This window comes from Papio anubis, chromosome 2 (genome assembly GCF_008728515.1).
Source record: "Papio anubis isolate 15944 chromosome 2, Panubis1.0, whole genome shotgun sequence".
NCBI lineage: Eukaryota > Metazoa > Chordata > Mammalia > Primates > Cercopithecidae > Papio > Papio anubis.
This window is the reverse complement of record NC_044977.1, coordinates 54,337,537-54,358,174: the sequence shown is the minus strand read 5'-3', so window position 1 is coordinate 54,358,174 and position 20,638 is coordinate 54,337,537. Positions and strand designations below refer to the sequence as shown.

General features: G+C 49.3%; 1 protein-coding gene across 14 annotated transcripts in view; it reads right to left on the bottom strand.

Moving 5' to 3' along the window:
- Positions 1 to 20,638, bottom strand: part of ATP2B2 (ATPase plasma membrane Ca2+ transporting 2) — a 381,370-nt gene that overhangs the window by 38,748 nt on the left and 321,984 nt on the right. For 9 of the 14 annotated variants that reach the window (XM_031663131.1, XM_009200225.4, XM_009200224.4 and 6 more), the window contains 4 exons: positions 16,986 to 17,027; positions 15,992 to 16,150; positions 13,171 to 13,385; positions 9,599 to 9,841 (listed from right to left, as the gene is read on the bottom strand). In XM_031663131.1, coding sequence (XP_031518991.1) covers positions 9,599 to 9,841; positions 13,171 to 13,385; positions 15,992 to 16,150; positions 16,986 to 17,027 — 659 coding nt within the window. The remainder of the gene's footprint in view (positions 1 to 9,598; positions 9,842 to 13,170; positions 13,386 to 15,991; positions 16,151 to 16,985; positions 17,028 to 20,638) is intronic. The other 5 variants (XM_003894106.5, XM_021934195.2, XM_021934196.2 and 2 more) reach the window with 1 other exon arrangement.

Sequence of the window (20,638 nt, the reverse complement as noted above, 5' to 3'; positions counted from 1 at the left end):
TATGCCTCAAATAATTTTAAACAGGTACTCAAAGAAATATTTGTATACTCATGTTCAAAGCAGCATTAATCACAAAGTCTAAGAGTTGGACACAACCAACCTGTCCATCAACAGATGAATGGATAAACAAAATGTGATTTATCCATACATGGACTATTATTCAACCTTAAAAAGGAAGAAAATTCTGATACATGCTACTACCACATGAAGGAATCTTGAGGACATTATGCTAAGTGAAATAAACCAGTCACAAAGGGACAAAAACTGTATGACTCGACTTATATGAGCTACTGGAGCAGTCAGATTTATAGACAGAAAGTAGAATGGTGGGTGCCAGATGTGGGAGGAGAGGAGAATGGAAAGTTACCATTTAATGAGTACAGAGTTTTAGTTTTGCAACCTGAAAAGAGTTCTGGAGATGAGCTGTACAACAATGTGAATGTACTTAATACTGCTCTACACTTAAAAATGGCCAAGTTTGTAAATTTTATGGTATATATATTTTACGTAATTTTTTTTTTTTTGAAATGGAGCCTTGCTCTGTCGCCCAGGCTGGAGTGCAGTGGCGCGATCTCGGCTCACTGCAAGCTCTGCCCCCCGGGTTCACACCATTCTCCTGCCTCAGCCTCCCGTGTAGCTGGGACTACAGGTGCCCGCCACTACGCCCAGGTAATTTTTTTTTGTATTTGTAGTAGAGACGGGGTTTCACCGTGTTAGCCAGGATGGTCTCGATCTCCTGACCTCGTGATCCACCCGTCTCGGCCTCCCAAAGTACTGGGATTATAGGCGTGACCACCGCGCCCGGCCTACGTACATTTTTGAAATAAAAAAAGAGCTTAAAAGGCTCCCAAACAGGCCGGGTGTGGTGGCTCACACCTGTAATCCCAGCACTTTGGGAAGCTGAGGCGGGCGGATCACGTGAGGTTGGGAATTTGAGACCAGTCTGGCCAACATGTCAAAACCCCGTCTCTACTAAAAATACAAAAATTAGCCAGGAGTGGTGGCAGGCACCTGTAATCCCAGGTACTCGAGAAGCTGAGGCAGGAGAATCACACACACCCGGGAGGCGGAGGTTGCAGTGAGCCGAAATTGTGCCACTGCACTCCAGCCTGGGCGTCAGAGCAGGACTCCATCTCGAAAAATAAAAATAATAATTAAAAAAAAGCTCCTAAATGAACTCCATAGCATGGTAAACTGCAATAACTGCAATGTGATAATTTTTCTAAGAGGCCATTAGAAAACAACTTTATGCTAATTGGCTGTCTCTGGTGACCTAGCCAGCATCCTTTAAGGACAGGCATCAGCAATGACGTCTCCCCGATGCCTGGAGGCCCGACCTCAACAGCTGTAGCCATACCCGGTTACCCAGATGCCTGCTCCGCACTCACCACTCTACTGAGCTCTTCACATGCATCACCTAATCATAGGCTCACAGCTGCCTACGGGGCAGGGGCTGTTCTTCCTCCCATTTTACAGTCATGCACAACTGAGGCCAGGAGAGGTGAGGCTGCACGGCAAGGAAGGGTCTAGTTGGCTAGGAGCCGAAGCAGGGGGCCTGGACCCTGAGCTCACAGAGCACCTCTCCCAGAAGCCTGCCTCTCTCCCTGGCAGAGACCACTGGCTCAGAGTCACCAGGGCAGGGCAGTTTGCCTCATTTGTGCCCACAGCTCCGCCCCACCAGTGCCATGGGCCGCCAGTGAACATTTGTCCAGTGAATCAATTAATAATTTTGTGTTTGTGTGTGGGGTGCTGCCAACAGGATGCCAGGTGGCACGAAATTTTGGCAGAACTTGGTTCCCAGAATCATCCTCTAAAGGCCTGGCTTTTGAGGAGAGTGAGGTGGCTGTACAAGGCCAGTGAGCCCTGGGGTCTTCCCCAGAGGCGGGGAGGGCAGGAGGTGGGTGCGGGTGTCTGGGACTACAGAAGCCCCCTGGAATGCAGAGGCGCTGCACTCTAGGAGAGTAGACTCCCAGGAGCCTTCCCCAGCTCATCAGTGCAGAGTGTGTGTGTGTGTGCGCGCGTGTGTGTGTGATGCATAGGGTGTGTGTCTGTGGTGTGTGTATATGTGTAGTGTACTTGGTATGTGTGTGGTGCATGGTGTGTGTTGTGTGTGTGGCATGTATGTTGTGCACTGTATGTGTATGGTATGTACTGTGCATAGTGTGTGTTATATGTGCTGCTGTGTGTTGTATGTGCATAGTAGGTGGTGTACATGTGTTGTGTGTTTGATGTGTGTGATATGTGGTGTATATGTGTTGTGTAGTGTGTGTGATGAGTGGTGTGTATGGTGTATGTTGTATGCATGTGGTGAGTGTTGTGTGTTTGTGTGTGATGAGTGGTGTGTGGTGTGTGTTGTATGTGCATGGGTATGTGTGGTCTGCGTGTTGTATGTGTGGTGAGTGGTATGTGTGATGTGTGTGTGATGTGTACTGTGTGTGGTGAGTGGTGTGTGTATGTTGTGTGTGGTGTGTGGTGTGTGGTTTTTGTGTATGGTAATGTGGTATATGTGTGTTGTGTGTGTCGAGGGGTGTATGTATTTTGTGTATGTAGTGTGTGTTGTTATGTGCATGGTAGGTGGTGTATGTGTGTTTTGTGTGTGATGAGTGATGTGTTTCATGAGTGGTGTATGTGTGTTGTGTGTGTTGTATGTGTGTTGTGTGTGATGTGTGGTGTGTGTGGTGAGTGTTGTGTGTGTGTTGTGTTATATGTGTGGTGTATGTGGTGTGTGTAGTGAGTGGTGTGTGTGGTGTATGTTGTATGTGCATGGTAGGTGGTGTATGCGTGTGGTGTGCTGTATGTGTTAAATGTGTGGTGAGTGTTGTGTGTGTGTTCTATGTGTGGTGTGTATGATGAGTGGTGTGTGTTTTGTGTACATGGTGTGTGTTGTATATGTGTGGTAGGTGGTGTGTGTGTGTGGTGTGTGTTGTATTGTGTGGTAGGTGGTATATGTGTGCTGTGTGTCTGTGTGATGTGTGTGTTGTGTGTGTGGTAGGTGGTATGTGTGTTGTGTGTTTGCATGATGTGTGTGGCGAGTGGTGTGTTTTGTGTTGTATGTGCATGATGGGTGGTGTACGTGTGCGTGTGATGTGTGTGATGAGTAGTGTGTTTTGTGCACGTGGTGTGTGTTGTATGTGTGTGGTAGGTTGTGTGTGTGTTGTGTGTTGTATGTGTGTGGCAGGTGGTATATGTGTGTTGTGTGTTCGTGTGTGTTGTGATGTGTGAGTTATGTGTGTTCTGTGTGTGTGGTAGGTGGTATATGTGTGTTGTGTGTTTGTGTGGTGTGTGTGGTGAGTGGTGTGTGTTGTGTGCTGTATGTGCATGATGGGTGGTGTATGTGTGGTGTGTGTGTATGTGTCACTGTGTGCGTATCAGGGTGAAGGGACTAACAGCTCTGTTAAAAACTGCAATTCCCCATCTGGAGTGATTTCCTTTAAACTCTTCTTCCAGAGACGGTGTTCACAAAAACAACCAAAAGCAAAACCCTTGTTGAATTCAACACCCAGGTCCCTGCTGTTTCGTATACCCCATGGCCCTTCTCCCCACCTCAGTGCCCTGCTAAGTCCCTTCCAGCATCTTCCACGCCTTCTGACCCTATTGGCTTGGCCCGAGCCCAGTCTCAGGGCATGGCCTGGCTCAGGGGGACTTTGAGGCTCACAGGAATATTAGATTGAGCCCTGGGTTTGGTCCCAGGAGATCTGAATTCAAGGGCTGTCTCTGCTTCCCCTCTTCCCCTTTCTCCTCGGCCCTCCCTACTATCTGCTAGGTTTTAAGATTTATGGGAAATACAACACAGACAACCCTCCTCCCTTCTGGGGTTATTGGCCTTGTGGCTACCTCTGTGTAGAATGGGGTGTCCTGGGGACCTGGGGCTTCACCAGGCGAAGCTTGGCTTATCTACTCAGGAAAACCATCCTGCAGGGGGAAGCCTTCCTTCAGAACCACTTCAGGGGCTCCAGGGAGATTTGTTTTTCTCTCAATAGCTTATGTTTCAGAAATATGCCATAAACTTCCAACAGTTCAGCTCCACAAGTGCCCATCAGTTTAATAGTTCAAATGTCAACTGTAGTGTCAATCTCTTCTAAACGAGGTCTAGTGAGGTAGAAAATTTAAGTCCGCTCGGGTGGTTTCAGTACACGGAATAGACTTGGGCAGAACACGGGAGTGTTTTCCCAAGGAAGCGCGGTGCCTCCAGAGTCGGAGGAAAGAGCTATTTCCATCTGAAAGCTCAGCTGTGGCTCGGAGGAGCTGCAGGGTGGCTAGAGCTGCTAGTGGAAGTCTTGACGTACAAAGCACCGGAGACCACAAAGGGAATCTGAGGGTGTGCTAGGGTTTCTGAGGCAGGGAAGCAATTTCTGACTAAAAGATGATTCACGCAGCTTCCCTCCGAGGGCAAGTTTAGTTCCTGATGATTAGAAATAAGAATGGAGGCTGGGCGCGGTGGCTCAAGCCTGTAATCCCAGCACTTTGGGAGGCCGAGGCGGGCGGACCACGAGGTCAGGAGCTCGAGACCATCCTGGCTAACATGGTGAAACCCCGTTTCTACTAAAAAAACACAAAAAAATTAGCCGGGCGTGGTGGCGGGCGCCTGTAGTCCCAGCTACTCGGGAGGCTGAGGCAGGAGAATGGCGTGAACCCGGGAGGTGGAGCTTGCAGTGAGCCGAGATTGCGCCATTGCACTCCAGCCTGTGTGACAGAGCAAAACTCCGTCTCAAAAAAAAAAAAAAAAAAAAAAAGAAATAAGAATGGAAAGAAAAAAGGCTCTGCCATTCTCAGAAAGGATGGGGATACAGGATGGGGCTGGGCCCCTGAGAGGCCTCCCAGCCTGCAGCCTCAGCCCTCGCACCACCCTCCACCTGTGCCTGGGGTGGTTCTTCTGAACGCTGGGAGGAGAAAGCCCATTAGGGGCTTATTTGCTACCACTGGCTACCCCCAGTTCTTGCAGCCTCACCTCTCATCATTCTGGCTCTGCAGAAATGCCCAGGCCACAAATCACCATGTTTCCTAAGTGAGTCACACATCTTAAGATCTCTCGGCCTCTGCAGGGTCATGCCCCCTGCCTGGAATACTCTTGCCTCCTGCCTGCTTGGTGAATTCCTCCAGAATTCTCTGGGCCCCGCTCTGCCACTTGGTGGTGAGGAGCAACCCTAGCAGGTTCCCTTCTGTTTCTGCAGTGCGGTTTTCCTAGCTGCGAGATGGGAATGGTCCTGTTTGGCCAGCTGATCTGAAGGGGATATGGAGGGTCAGGAAAGACAGTGGCTGGCACAGCAAACTACAGAGGGGAAGGCTCAGAACGAGCAGCAGAGGGAAACAGAGTAATGGCTGCCATGGATGAGCGCCTGCCTGCTCTGCGTCAAGCACTGTGCGGGGCGCTGTACACACCTCCTCAGCTCATCTAAGCTTCACAACAGCCCTCGGACAAACAGCCTCAGGGCAGAGGTGTAGCTCTGCCCTGAGTGGCAGGGACCTGCCTGGGCTTGGGATTGTTACAGATCTAGGTTCCAATCCTGGCTTGGCCTCAGATCTGCTCGGGCACTCTCGGCATGTGCTTTAACTGCTCCAACTGCAGGGTCCTTATCTATGCATTGGGTGTGGTGTCACCTACTCTGTTGGTTGTCATACAAAGCAAGGTAGGGAAAGCACTCAGCATTGAGCCTAGCTAAGTAAATGTTAGCAACAATGATATGCTCGCTTTATAGACTGAAAAACAGAGGCTCAGAGAGGTTAAGTAACTGGCTCAGGGTCACACAGGTGATGAGTGTTGGGGCTGGGATATGAACCATGGTCTGTTGGACTTTAGAGTCAAACCTCTTAACCATTGCTTCCCGAGCTAGGTATTGGAACACCTGGAACTTCACTAATCCATGGGGTGACTTGGGACAAATCCCTTCCCATTTCTCAGAGTAAACTGAGGGGGCTGAACTAGGTGGTCTCTATGGTTTGTGAATCTTGTAGACCTTGCAATCTATCCTTGCAAATACTCTTTTATTTTCAGTAAAATGCATCAGCTAATTGGGAGGTCTATGGATCAATCATGCCTGGATGGCTGAGGGTAGCTGTGGAAGAGACCAGCACAACAAGCTGGAGGTAGTGAGAGAGCACTGGTATTGGCCATGGGACTGGATCCAAGGCCATCTCCTGCCTCTTGCTGCCACACAAGAACAAAAAAGTAGAAGGTAGAGACATCAGTCCTGCCTCAAGACTCCTATAAATTCATAGTCACCCATCCATCCACTCACATATTCATCCATCCATCCGTCCATTCATTCATCCACCCATCTACTCATCCACCATTCCATTCCATCAAGCAATCAACACATCTACCCATCCCATCCATCCATCCATCCATCCATCCATCCATCCATCCATCCACCAGCCAATACATCCATGGATCCACTCATCCATCCACCAACCAACACATCCATCTATCCATTTACCAACCATCACATCCACCCATCCATCCACCTAACCACCATCCATCCATCCACCCACCCATTCACCCATCTATTCATCCACCCACCCATTCATGCATTCATCCATCAATCCATCCATCCATCTACTCATTCATCCATCCACCCATCCATCTACCTACCCACCACTCATCCATTCATTACCCCTTCTCCCTACCTACCCCTCATCTCATTGATTACTCATCTACACATTTATTCACCAGTCCATTCACTTACATCACCCATCCAACCAGCACTTCCCAAAACTCTATCCGAGGGGGATGAGAGAAGACTCAGCTGTCTCCTACGCTTAAAAAGCCCACAGCCTGGCATCAGACAGCCAGAAGACACAGAGGAACTGGCCTCCTTGTGGAGGGGGAAATACAGCGTATGGGAGCCCAGCCCTGCCCAGGGTCTTATTTTCCCAGTCCAGGCTCATTTCTCAATTAAAGCTGATGGGTAGTGAAGCTGGTGGACATTGCATGTCATTCCTGCTCTGTCTCCTCTTGTATGTTTTCAGAATGCCCTGCAATCTAGATTTCCTGTCCTGGTTTGGAGGGTGGCCAGGTGTCTGACCTGAGCTGAGCAGCTCGAGCCTCTTCTCAGTCTTCATCTGAGCCTAGAAAGGGGAGCCCCTGAGAGGCCTTTTGCCCCATATGGCTTGCAGGCCCTGGCTGTGAATCTCACCCTCTGGACCCCAGACCTTTCTTCCCAAGCAGATCGTAGACTAGAGGGCTGCAGGGTTGGTTTCTATGACCAGGAACCTAGTCTGGACATCTGACTCAACAGCTAGCTTTAGGGTATCCATGGGTTAGCTTTGCCGCTAATTGGCTGAATGGTTTTGGGCAATAGCCTTTCCCTCTCTAGTCCTGATGCCTCTGCTCTTTATTTGTTAACCTCTGCATTGCTACAAATGGAATCTCCTTTCAGTGGATGATTTTATTGCTGAATAACAACAATACTAGTCATACTGAGTGCTGTGTGCTAAGCACTTTCCATTAACTAACTCACTTTATCCTCACAACAATCCAAGATTCTCCCCCTCCCCTAGGAAACTGAGGCACTGAGAGGTTAAATAATTTGTTTATATTCATACAGCTGGTGAGGGATTTGAACGAAGGCAGTCTGGCTCCAGAGTCCAAGTTTTAACCACTACCCAGTCACACAGAGGCTCTGCTGTCCTTCCCACATCGATGGCTGTCAGCGCCCAGCAAAAAGAATAATGTGGCCAGGGAACTTACAAGAAAGATCCAGAAAGACAGGCGCAGGTATCCTTTGATGCCAGGGTTCCAGATACAGAGGGCACTCTGGGAGGTAAGGGACCTGGCCTGGGTTACAAACCAAGGACCCCAGTTTCCACCTCTCTCCAACCTCAGCAGCTGCACTTCCTCAGATGGACCGACTGACCCCTGTCCTTTATGCCACTTGAACAGACTCAATCCACCAACATCTGGAAATGACATTTCAGCTTTGCCTCCAGTGCTAAAAAGCACTGCTTAATTGAGACTCATCACTGTGGAGAGGTTTCCTCAGCCTTCTTGGCAGATCCCAAGAACTCTTTTTGACTATAATTGCACTACACACATCTCAATCCAAGCCCACCCCACAGGGCTGTGCCCACATGGCTAAAGCCCATTCTGTGAATTGCCTGTTCCCCTCTCTGCCATGTCTGCAGGAGGAGATCATTATCAGCATCCCAGTTATTTTAGGAAAGCCTGGGGAGCAGAATAAAGCATCGCTGATCTCCTTTGATTCCCAAATTGGGTGCGGTGGGGGAAGAAGACAAAAGCGTCATCATGTTTGGCATCACCCCAAGGTTCTCTATCACTGTCTTCACGGGTCCTCTAACCTACTTTCCCCTTTGTCAGTTCTGCCTCCCTTAGCCTGCTGCTCCAGGGTGATGCGGGTGGCTGCTCAGCTGCTGCAGAGGGTGCAGGAGCTGCCTTCTCCTCCTTCCCCTACCAGCCCTTGGCTCTTTGCTGCTGACCCACGCTCTCTTCCCCATTTTGACAAAGCTGTTAGCAGCTCCTACAAACCCACCTAATCGAGAGGGTTGCAGCTGGCTCAGGGGCAGAAGGAGGAGGAGGTCAGGGCTCAGCACATTGGAAGGGTAAACAAAAAAGCTTAGCAGATCACCCAGATGCTCATGAGGCAGAAATGCTCTACATCTGGGAGCTGATGGACATCTGGATGGATGAACTTTGGGTTTCTCTTCATCCAGTGCTGGTTAATTACAAAGGGGCAACCTGTGCTTCTAAACCAGATAGGGTTTATAGCATGGTGAATCTAGGCAGCTTAGCTGACAGTAAGTTGAGAGTTTTTCTTATCAAAATGGATAATATTACTAGTATTACTAACAACATCAGCATCAGTGGTAGATTGTGAAAATGGCCATGATTATTCTCCTTTCTGAATCCATGTCCTTACAGCACTTCTCATCAAGAGGTGAAGTCTGTTTTCTCACTGTGTGAATCTGGGCTGGCCTCCTGACTTACACTGGCCAAGAAAATGCGGCAAAAAGTGACAATGTGGTGGTTCAGGCCTCAAGAGAACTTGCACACTTCTGCTCTCTCTTTGAGGCCTGTTGTTGCCATGTGAACAAGCCCAGGCTAGCCTGCTAGAAGAGGTGAGACCACACAGGGCAGGGATGAGCCAGCCCAGCTGAGGCCATGCTAGATCAGCCTACAGTTCTGCAAGATCAGCAGAGCTGTCCACGTGACCCCCTGCAGATGCAGGAGGAAGCCCAGCTGAGACCAGAAGAACCATCCAGCTGAGCCCAGCCTGAACTGCTGACTCACAGGACTTTGAGTGAAATACACAGGTTTGTTTCAAGCCATTAAGTTTTGGAGTAGTTTGTTATGCAGCAAAAGCACACTAATAAAAAGTTTGTGTGTGTGTGGGCAGGGGGAGTGGGGGTTCAATGACAGGATTTAAAAAACATAATTAACAATAAAGGTTTGTCACACAAACATTATAGCAATATTAATAGTATATTAAGTCAAACAGAAACATGTTGCTTACTATCTGACCATACCAAAATATATTAGCAGGATTTGAGACTATGAATCATATTGTTCAACCTGCCCAGTACCTCTGTACCATCCCATGAATGTTGCTCCCTCTGGTGGTGGATGTGCCTGGTACCCACTTACCAGAATCTTGGTGGTGTAGGCGCTGTTGATGGCAATGGCATTGACCAGCAGCTCCATGGTCTTGGTGTTGATGGAGCTGGGGTCAGGGATCTCTTTATAGTGGACGTCACCGACATACGCCTGTACCACTGTCATGCGATTGGTGGTCAGCGTGCCCGTCTTGTCTGAGCAGATGGCTGTGGCATTGCCCATGGTCTCACAGGCATCCAGGTGGCGTACCAGGTTGTTGTCTTTCATCATTTTCTGGGAGAAGGGGCAAGTGAGAGGGCGTCAGTGAGGAGAGGGGCTGGGGAGCATGGGGTGCCTGGAGGCACTGGGTAAACATGTAAATAAGGCAGAGCCACCACAGCCTGCCCCTTTGCTTCCCGCACTTGTAAAGGATCTTGGTTGCTGCTGTCTCCTACACCTGGGCTTCTTCTGTCTGTGCATGGCCCTTTTCTTTCTCTTTTAGTATCTGAACCATTTAAAAGACTCAATTGAATTTATTAATTTGGATTATAGAAGTAATCTACATTCTTTATGGGAAAAAGGGGGAAAGATAAATAAGGTTGGTTCCTCTCTGGGTACTTTAAATATTTTTCTCTTACAGACTAACATAAGTAACTATTCCTTATTTGGTCATGAATTTTCTCAAATGTATCATCTTTCACTGGTGCCTGGCTTTCATTGTCATTTTAATTTTACCAAAAGTAAATAAATTAGGATATAGGAAAATATCTGGAAAAATATCAAAGTGTTAATGTCATTATTGCTAAATGATAGAATTATAGATTTTTATCTTCTATGACTAACATGTATTATCACTTGCATAATAAAAACCACACATTTCTTTAAAAAATATGTACACAAAAGGGAGAAAGAAAACATATTGACTGTTAGCTACCGTGCAGAACTAGGTACATCTTGTAATCAACATCCTTTTTCTTGAAATTTATAACAAAAATGGAGTATTCCTAGTATTCCTATATGTAATATTTTCTTCTATCTGTCTTTTTTTTCTCTCTGGCCCAACTCCACACTCATACCTTCTTCTAGGTTCTCAAACAAGTAATGCAAATGGAGTAATTCTCAAGGAAATACTGTTCTTCATGCAGGCCCTCCTGACATAGCAGCTGAATCAGATAGAGTTCTAGGCTGTGCCTAGGAATTTGATTTCCTTTATTTTGCTCCTCATTATAACTCTTTATAACCAGGGTAAAAAAGAAGTGCAGTTAGAATAATTGTAATAGAGCTTTATGTTACTAAAAATGAGTATTAGCAGGATTATATTCTTTTGCAGTTTCTCCTACTGTAACTTGTGACAATAGTAATAATAAATGCATGTTGAATGATCAACAGCAACTTGAATTTGCAACACATGTTACAGTTTGCAAAGTCTTCTCGGATGTTTTAAGAATTCTGTGGCATATGAGAAGATTCTGGTAATCCATTTTGGCAATTGAAGAAATCTAGGCAAAGTGACTGACCAGGATCACACACCTGGAGGGATTTAAGGCCAGGATTTGAACCTACCTCCATTTAACCTCACAGCCTGGACCTTTCTATCGGGCCTCAGCCCACTTGCACTCTCTGAAGAGGGTTCATCTGTTGGGCTCAAGAATCTTTAAGTCCGTACTGTCCAATATGGTAGTCACATGTATTGTGACTATACATGTATAGGGTACTGAGCACTTGAAATATGGCTATTCTGAAGTGAAATGTGCTGTGAGTGCAAAATACACACCAGATTTAGAGGATATTATGAAAAAAATGTAAAAGTAGTAGTTCATTTATAATTATTATATTGATCACATGTTGGATTGATAATAATTTTGACATACTGGGTTAAGTACATTATATTATTAAAATCAACTTCACTGATTTCTTTTTACTTTTTTAAAATAATGTAGCTACTAGGAATTTTTCTTCTTTTTTAAAAAAATTATTTTATTTTGTAGAGATGGGGTCTCACTATTTGCCCAGGCTGATCTTGAACTTCTGGGCTCAAGCGATCCTCCTGCCTCGGCCTCTGAAAGTGCTGGGGATTACAGGCATGAGTCACCACGCCTGGCCGCTACTAGGAAACTTACAATTGCACATGTGGCTCCCATTCTGTCTCTTTTTGGGCAGTGCTGATCTAAGTGGTCAGTCATCTTTGTGCTTCTGATGGTGGCTCCCAGGTCCAGGCTCACAGAGGGCACAGTCTGCCTCTCCTGTGTTGGGGTGCTCTCCTAAGTTTATCAAGTGTCTGTAAAAGTAACACTACCTAAGATGAGCGAAGGTAGTGGGTGCCAGAGATACGAACTGCAGAAGGCGCAGAGCCTAAAAGCATCTGTATATGATTCTCCCAAACGAGCTCTGTGCAACTTTCAAGGACATCCCCAGGCTCAGTGAAGTGGCTGTGGAGGCCCCCTACTCATGACAGTCATCCTCTGCTGGCCCCGGGTCCCAAAGTAGCCTCTTGTTGTGACCTGTTTGGGCTTTGGTTTGTGGGGACGGAGTTTCTTTAAGAACCCTAAAACAGGAAGATGATAAGGGCCGTATCTGTTACAAAGAACTGCCACTTTCTGGCACCTGTCTGGAGATCTCTTTTCTGTATGAAATTACATCGGAGAGCCCAGCCCAAATTCCAGCTTGGAAACTGATGCTCACCATGCCCTCTGGAGGCTCTGCCAATTTCTCAAGAGTGAATGCCTTGTTTATAAACATGGCCACGCCTCCACCCTCGCAGGGACATTCAGGCATGGGGCGCTGGAAACAGGAGCCCTACGCCCGGCCCTTCCAGGTGGAAAACACATGGGGCAAAGGGAAAAAATGAGACCCGGGTGTGAGAACCTGGGGGTGACCCAGTAGCATCAGACTGGCAGTGACTGGGCTCCACAGACAGCCATGGCCTGGGTGCAGTGGAGGTGCAGCTCTGCCATCAGGTAGCGCTTAGAAAGGTCCCAGTCCTTGGAAAACATTCATGACTCCAGCTCTTCATTTAACTGCTTTAAAATTTCTTATATTTTTAGCCTCTTTCCAGAGGGGAGGAGGCTTCCATGAAATCAGACTTCCTTTTTGTTTTTGGCTTACCCCTCTCACTTTAGGGAGCCACCTCTGAGATGAGTTTTACAAGCACTACGGTTACCCGAGGGGCCTATGTCTCAGACCGCCAGACTTCTGTGTAAATTTGGTGGGGTAACGATGAATTCTGGCTTGCACGGTGATGTCTTTACTATTTTTAAAAACTTTTTGAGTTGATTATCAATGTCTAAAAATCGCGAGTTAATACATTAAGTCCAGATTTCTGGCTTCTCTTGGAAAAAGGTGACAATGTGGCAATGCTGGGTCTGCACCCCTGCAAGACGGCATGTGACTGGGCTGAATAACAGCTGCCTCTTCAGCCAGGGTATGGCTCTCTGGTTTGCCACAGACCCCTGGACTCTATGAAAGTGTCAGAGTTTTGGGGTCCTGCATACATTCTTTTGAGCTCCCAGGGGGTCTATGGGCTTCTTCGTTCATCTCCCAACCCCAGCACTGGCCCCAATGATCCCCCAGGCCCTCGGCTGCAGCTGCATCAGTCGGCTGGTCCTGCTCTCCTCCCCTCTCACCTTCACTGAGTAGGCCAATGAGATGGTGACGGCCAGAGGGAGCCCCTCGGGCACGGCGACCACCAGCACCGTCACGCCAATGATGAAGAACTTGACAAAGTACTGCACGTAGACAGGTGTGCACTCAGGCAGCCACGGCTTCTTGTTGACCACGAAGGTGTCCACGGTGAAGTACAGAACCAGGATGATCACTGTGATTGCTGACATCACCAAGCCTGCAATGTGAGGGACACATGCTCGAGGGGTTCCAGGAAGTGGAGGCCGTGGGTGGTGTGGACCAAACCTTTGGCTGAAAGAGCTCTGGGTCAGGCTGACCCCAGCTCACCTCCCAGCTCCGCCACTCCTTGCTTTGTGACCTGTGGCAAGTTCTTGAGACCTTGATCCTCACCGAGCCTCGGTCTCCTGCTCTGTACAATGGGGATGCATATTTCCTCCCCAGGATTTTGTAAGGCTCAAATGTGGTAATGCATGCAAAGTGCCCAGTATAGTGCTCAACACATAGTAGGTATTCCGACACATAGTAGGTGCTCAAGAGATGTGTGCCAAGTGACTGTGTGAATGGAGGAATGGTTTGCATAGAGCTTTCACACAATAATGATGTAAAGTTGGTATCATTTATTTATTCATTTATTTGACAAATACCTTTTGAGCACCTATGACACGCCAGGCACATCTTAGTTCCTCGTTTGGGAACTAAGGACACAGCAGTAAAGAAGATAAGAGTTCCTGCCCTTGAGGAGCAGACATTCTAGAGGAGGAGGAAGACAAGAAACAAAAAAACAAATACATGAACAAGACAATTTCAGATATGGCTACACACTGTGAAGAAAAAGGCTGGGATGATGTGACAGAAAGTGACACTGGGGGAGGGGGAGGTAGGGAGTGGTTACTTTAGCTAGAGTGGCCAGGGAAGGCTTCTTGGAGGAGGTGATATTTGAGCAGACACCAGTTGCATGGTGACCTAGGGAAGAACATTCTATGTAGAGGAAACAGCAGGTAGCTATTTTTCAGATGAAGAAACTGAGGCTCAGAGAGGGGAAGTGACTTGCTTGCAGCCACAGGCGAGAAAAATGCTGTAACTGTAGGAATGCAGCTGGGGACCTGTCCTGATCCCCTGGGGGTTCCTCTTGCTAGTTTAGCATGCCTATCCCCTATCTGCTACAGGTGCTACTGCAGGTGCTGTGGAGACTGCTCACACCCACAGCCTCTGACAGAGGAGAAGCCTGCTGAGGTGACTGGGTCTGCTTGTCGGGAAGGGCCTGGGAATGCACTTCCATCTCAACCTGATGGCCAACATCCAGCGGCTGATGTGTTAGTCCCAAAGCCCAGCCATCTGCTTTGAGGTAGGACAGACCCTAGAGTTCTGGGCAGCATGGACTTCATCCTGAGGACAGTGAGAGTCACGGAGGAGGCTTGAGCAGAGGAGGGCAGGGATGGATTTGGGTTGCTCCAGAGCTCCCAAGGGATCGGGAGAGGCTGGGAGTTCTCTGGAAATCTCAGTTGCCCCTGGCTTCTTCCCTAGCCTGGACCTGTGCCCCTTGCGGGTCTCACCTGAGAGCACCCTGTCAATAGATCTCCTGCTTACTCATCTCAGGGAATTCAGCCCAAGAGAGAGGCAGAGATGGGCTGTGAACCCAGGAGTGCTTCACTGTGAACTCCATTCTTGGCAGGGCTGAGGTGCAGGAGGGAGAAGAGTGAGGACTTTGAAGGCCACGGGGTTGTTCTCATCGCTTAGTTCCTGGCCCTGTCAGTGCCATGTTTCCATGGAGTCTTCTGCCTATGGTGGTGGCGATGGTGGGATAGAGGATAGAGGAAATCCCTGAGCCCATAGCTCTCTACCCCCACCTCCAGCTGCAGAGCCTCAGAGCCGGCTCCATCCCTGTCTGACAGTCGAAGGGGCGGGAAGCCAAGCTCCCAGCAGCCAGGAGCTGTCACCAGGCCCCCAAGTTTAAATATAGACAGCCAAGTCTGTAATCTGCTTCTCTTCCCCACGCAGTGGTATCTATAATTAGAGCTGGGGAGACAGCCACAAAGGATCGAGCAGCCAGGTGGGAAGGCCTTGGTGTTTGCTACCTCCTTACCCGGGAGGGGAAGCCTAGGCCATGCCAGAGGGTCGGGGGCTCACTTTGCAGCTGGGCCAGCGGGGCTCTCACCAGCCATCACCTGCAGTTACCACTTTAGTTGGGATGCCCAGTTTGTTGTGCTGGGGCTCAGACCATGGGCTTCTCCCTGGGCTTCTGGCACTGTCCCTCAACCTCTTCAGTTTTTCCTCTGCACTGTGGCCAGGGTGGTCATGATAAAGCCCAAACCCATTCCTGTCTTCCTCTGCTCAAGTCTCTTCTATGGCTCCCACTGTCCTCAGGACAAAGTCCGTGTTGCTTGGAACTTCAGGCCCTGCCCCTCTCCAGCTGCTGCGCCTGCCAAGTGCTAATGCCTTGTATGCAGAGTCTCCTTTAACTCTCACAGCAATCTGTGAAGTGGGGACAGCTATTATCCTCATTTTACAGATGAGGATACGGAGGCTCAGAGCTAAGAGAAGTTACTTTCCTCAGTTTTCACAGCCGTTGCCGGACAAGAATGCAGGCCATCTGCTACCAGAGCTTGGGCTTTGAGCTTCACTCTTCTGTATCACTGAGTGCTAATGGAGTGCCTACTGTACACAGGACTCAAACTGGGTGCTGTGGTAGAGAACGGTGGGCTTCAGGCACTCATTCAAGCCCCCCACTTTGCAGATGAGGTAACTGAGAGTGAGCTTGGGGCAGAGCTCTGCCTGGGGTCCCCCTGTGAGCCCTGTCCCTTGCCTCCCACCTGCTGCACTCACCTGCCTTCCCAATCTGCACAGCCAGCTTGGTGAGCTTGCCCTGAAGCACGGACTTCTCCTTCTTGTGCATGCTGGCCTTCTTCCTGTCGTCAGCGTCGCCGCCCTCGGCACTCTTGAGGGGCTGCATCTCCATGGCGGCTGCCCCGTCCTGCTGTTTGGCTGCAGGGGGCAGATCACGCACGTGCACACACACAGACACATAGACACACACATGCAGGTCAGCCCACAGGGTGGAGACACTGGCGCCCACCCCTGCCTGCCCACGGGAGGTGCTGACTGCCCGGACTGAGCCCCGCATGACTGGTGCAGAAGTCCTGTGATGGGGGGCCTGCCTCTTCCAGCTGGAGCTATGGATCCCAGTGGCACTGACTGCCTCAGACCTGGAATCTGGGACATAGCAGGGACTGATGCTGTTACCCTGGATCCCCCTCTCGGCCTGAACAAGCCCGTGGGTCCTACCCCAGATGGTCCCTTGTCCTTTCCCACATTCAGACAAGATAGACAGGCTTGGGCTCTACCCAGCTGGTCCTTGGGACCTGTTGTGGGATATTAAGTAGCCACTAGACAGGAGGGACAAAAAAGGAGACTTAACATGTAAAACAGGGCGGCCATGGGACCCAAGTCACTATCCCAGTTGGCGTGGCCTCTTCATGCAGGATGGACTGGAGGGCCCGTGACCCTTTTGGACAGAGACTGAGCCAAACTCCCTACCCCTCAACCTCTAAGGATCTCAAAATCTTCTGCTGAATGGTCAGCAGAGTTCAAAGGCTAGGGAGATGCTGGCCCGTGGGTGTCCCCCTCCTCACCGGTGGACACCTCTTTATTTGGCCTGGCACCATGAGAATCACAGCTACACCCCCAACGTCCTCAGACACCTGTAGGAGTGGATGTGTCTGCCTCTGGCCCCCGCCAGTCCCTGTCTCTGGTGTGACTCTGAGAGCTGGTGGGGAGGGGCCTCAGGGACCACAAATGCCGGTTAATACAAAAGGGTTACCTTTGCTCTGGCTGGTGTCCACATTGCCATCCTGCATTTTACCTACACGACAAAGAATTTTAACAGACAACAGAGAACAGACAACACATGGTCGGTCATCACAAAGACGCAACAGGCCATGGACATTAATGTCACAGATGGAGGGAGGGCGGTGCTGACTGCATCCCTTTGTGTGGGGATGCGGGCTGGGGAGGGCCCTGAAGCAGAAGCAGGCCTGGCCACAGCCTTAGCTGTGGGGCTTGCCAGCTGGGCAACTCCTGATCCTCTAGGGGACTCAGGAAGGAGATTTCTGCTGGAATACTTTTGGCCCTTAGTGTGTTACAGATCAAAGGGCAGTATCAGAGGGTGCAGGGGACTAGAATCTGCTGGAGGAGGCGCAGAGAAGCACTCAGGCCCCCATACCAAGCCTTTTGTGACTTATTTGGTGTTTTCTGGGTTGAGAGAAGGCCAAGGGAAACTTGTTCAGTTACATCGTTTTCATTTTCCCATAAAAGAAAACATGCAGACGAGAGAGGAGGGAGGGAGAGAGAGAGAGAGCGGGGCTGGGGGGGAGAGAGAGAGAGAGAGAGAGAGAGGACAGTGTTTCTAGAATGGAGAGGAGTTTGGGTTTGAACAAGGCACTGAGGTCAGTGTGTTCCTTAGTTTTGGGCTTCAAGAGGGATGATCTTTCTCCTTCTCCTTCTGAAGAGTGTGAAGCCACCCAGGGATGACCCCTTGCCCAATGCCCCTGAGAGTGACCAGAGCAAAGAGTGAGCAGGGGTCCCCATGGTGGTATACGAGGGACCCCAAGTGTGGCTGGGTTCTTGGTGAAGTGCCCTGGTCCCCAATGGGGGTGCTGACCTCTTGGTAGGGGTATGGCTCAGGCTAAAGCAGCAGGCTAAGTAGTGTCAGTGGGCACCCCCTTCCATATCAGGGCTGGTGCTGCATCTGGGGCCCCCTCACTCATCAGAGCTGCCTGGGAGGATCCCACTCCAGCCTTGGCCAGGAGCTTGTGGGCTGGGTGTGCAGTGTGGGCACTGGAGGCCTCTGTGTCTTGCCTAGCACACCTGCCTTCACCAGCACCCTCTCATCCCATCCACTGGGCCTGCACACTCACCCGGAGCTCTGCCTGCTCTGCCTACAGGCCTTGCCCCCTCGGGATGGGTCTGAGAAGTTTGGCCACCCATGGATGATGGCTGCAACGGTGATTCTACCAGCTCACATTCCAGGACAACCCGCCATGTGCTGGGCATACACATAGGCTCCGAGATTCCATCTAATCCTCACTACAGCCTCACCTATGAAGGGTGTGCTTGTATTATACCCATTTACAGATGAGAAACTGAGGCTCAGAGAGGGAGACGAGCTGCTTGGGTCTCAGTGGGTAAATGGAGAGCTGGCCCCAAAGTGTGTGCCTACTTCTGTCCTGCCATTGTTTCTCCAGAAGCTGCCGTCAGGGAGACCATGGACACCCCTCAACCCCACTGAGTCCAGGGGAGGGAAGTTGAGGTGGCACTGCTAGGGCAGGGTTCCCCTGAAGTCTTCATTCCGCCACCAACTAGCTTCTGGCTTTATATCTCCCAACTTCATCAGCTTCCACTTTCATAAAACAGGATGAGACATTCACCTCCCAGAGTGCCCCAGTTACCTTCATAACAACCACTTGCACGGTTCAGCCTTTTGCAGTTTCAAAGGGCTTTTGCAAGTGTCATCTCTTGTCAGTCTTCCCAGTATCCCTGCAAGGTGGGGCAGGAGGGATTTTCATCACTCTCATTTTATAGATGGGGAAACTGAGGCCAAGGGAAGTTCAGAGACAGCCTGCATTTAGGAGCATCCTCGGAATAACCCCATGGCTGCAGGATTAGTTCATCACTGTCACTGTGCCCACTTTCGGGGTGACTCAGAGGGGAGAAGTGGCTTCCCCGAACCTCGCCCAGCACTGTCTGTCCAAGGGCAAGTGCAGAGCTGTCCCCATGGCCTCCCATGGCAAAGGATCAGTTGCCCACCCTGGGCTTTAAAGTGAAAGATCCCCTGTGTTTCTATTGTAAAATTCTTGCTGCTGGATTAAAAAACACAAGAGAAAAAAGCTTTTTAGAGTAAGCAGGAATGAATGACAACAATTATTTTTATTTTCTAAAATAATTTTACTGACTGGGCTCAGGGGCACCAGGGGACTCCACTTCAATAGTTGGTTTTAGAAGGCTCAAAGGGGCCTTTATTTGCATTGCATATTATCAGATGCAATAGCCAGTGTGTGCACTCATTAAGCGCAGCTAGCAATTTCCTCTTTTATTTCCATAGTGAACACGTGGTCAGAAAAATAATCACCAGTGCATATGCTGGAGGAAGGGAAGGATGTTCTGGGAGTGCTGAGGCACAGATGGCCTGGTTTCTCAGAAGCGAGGGACTTATTTGGGGCTCTCCTGGCCAAATTGGTGTTCGCCTGGCCCTGAACTATGGTGGAACAGCCAGCTTTGGCCCCATGTGGGATCTGGAGATGGGCTGTATTTCAGGAGAGCTAGGAATGGGGTCCAAGATGGGGACCTCAGGTGGGATCTCAGAGGCCCTTCTCTGTGTCTGGAATCAGATGCAGCTTTTCCAAATGTGTCTATTCTCTCTGTGCGTCATAAGGGGCATGGGTGTGAAGTGCATGGATTGGGAGGATTCCTGGTTAGCTGACCTGATGCATAAGTTCTGGGGAGACAGACCACTAGCTGAGAGACTTGGTAAGTACCACTTCTCTTCCCTGTGCCTCTGTTTTCTCCTCTGTGAAATGGGCCGATGTCAACTAAGGTGATGTTTATGAAAGACACTGGAAAGCACTGTGTGAATGTTGGGAGTTAGTAATGATGTATTATTATTGTTGCCCAGGCTGGAGTGCAGAGGCATGATCTTGGTTCACTGCAACCTTGAACTCCTGGGCTCAAGCGATCCTCCTACTTCAGTTTCCTGAGTTGCTGGGAATATAGATGTGTGCCACTATGACCAGTTAATTAAATTTTTTTTTTTTTTTTTGTAGAGATATGGTCTCACTATGACGTCTAGGCTGGTCTCAAACTCCTGACCTCAAGCGATTCTCTTGCTTCGGCCTCCCAAAGTGTTGGGATTACAGGCGTGAGCCACTGTGCCCAGCCCATGATGTATAATTGTTTTTTCTTTTTTGAGACAGAGTCTCACTTGGTCTCCCAGGCTGGAGTGCAGTGGCGTGATCTCGGCTCACTGTAAGCTCCGCTTCCTGAGTGCAAGCAATTCTCCTGTCTCATCCTCCTGGGTAGCTGGGATTACAGGTGCCCACCACCATGACCAGCTAATTTTTTTTTTTTTTGTATTTTTAGTAGAGACAGAGTTTCACCATGTTGCCCAGGCTGGTCTCCAACTCCTGACCTCAAGCAATCCACCCAGGTTGGCCTCCCAAAGTGCTGGGATTACAGGCGTGAGTCATTGCGCCCGGCCTCATGATGCATAATTAAATGTGATTATAACTATGATTACAGGTCATGTATTACATAGTGACACACTAGTAAATGTAAAAGAAAAATAACTAAATAATAATGGCAATCATAACGCTTCCAAGATGAATGGACCACACCCATCTTTTAGTTGGGGGGTTGGGGGAGCAGGGGCAAAGGGAAAAATTATCACCCTAATTTTTTTTTCCATATCCAAGTCATTGT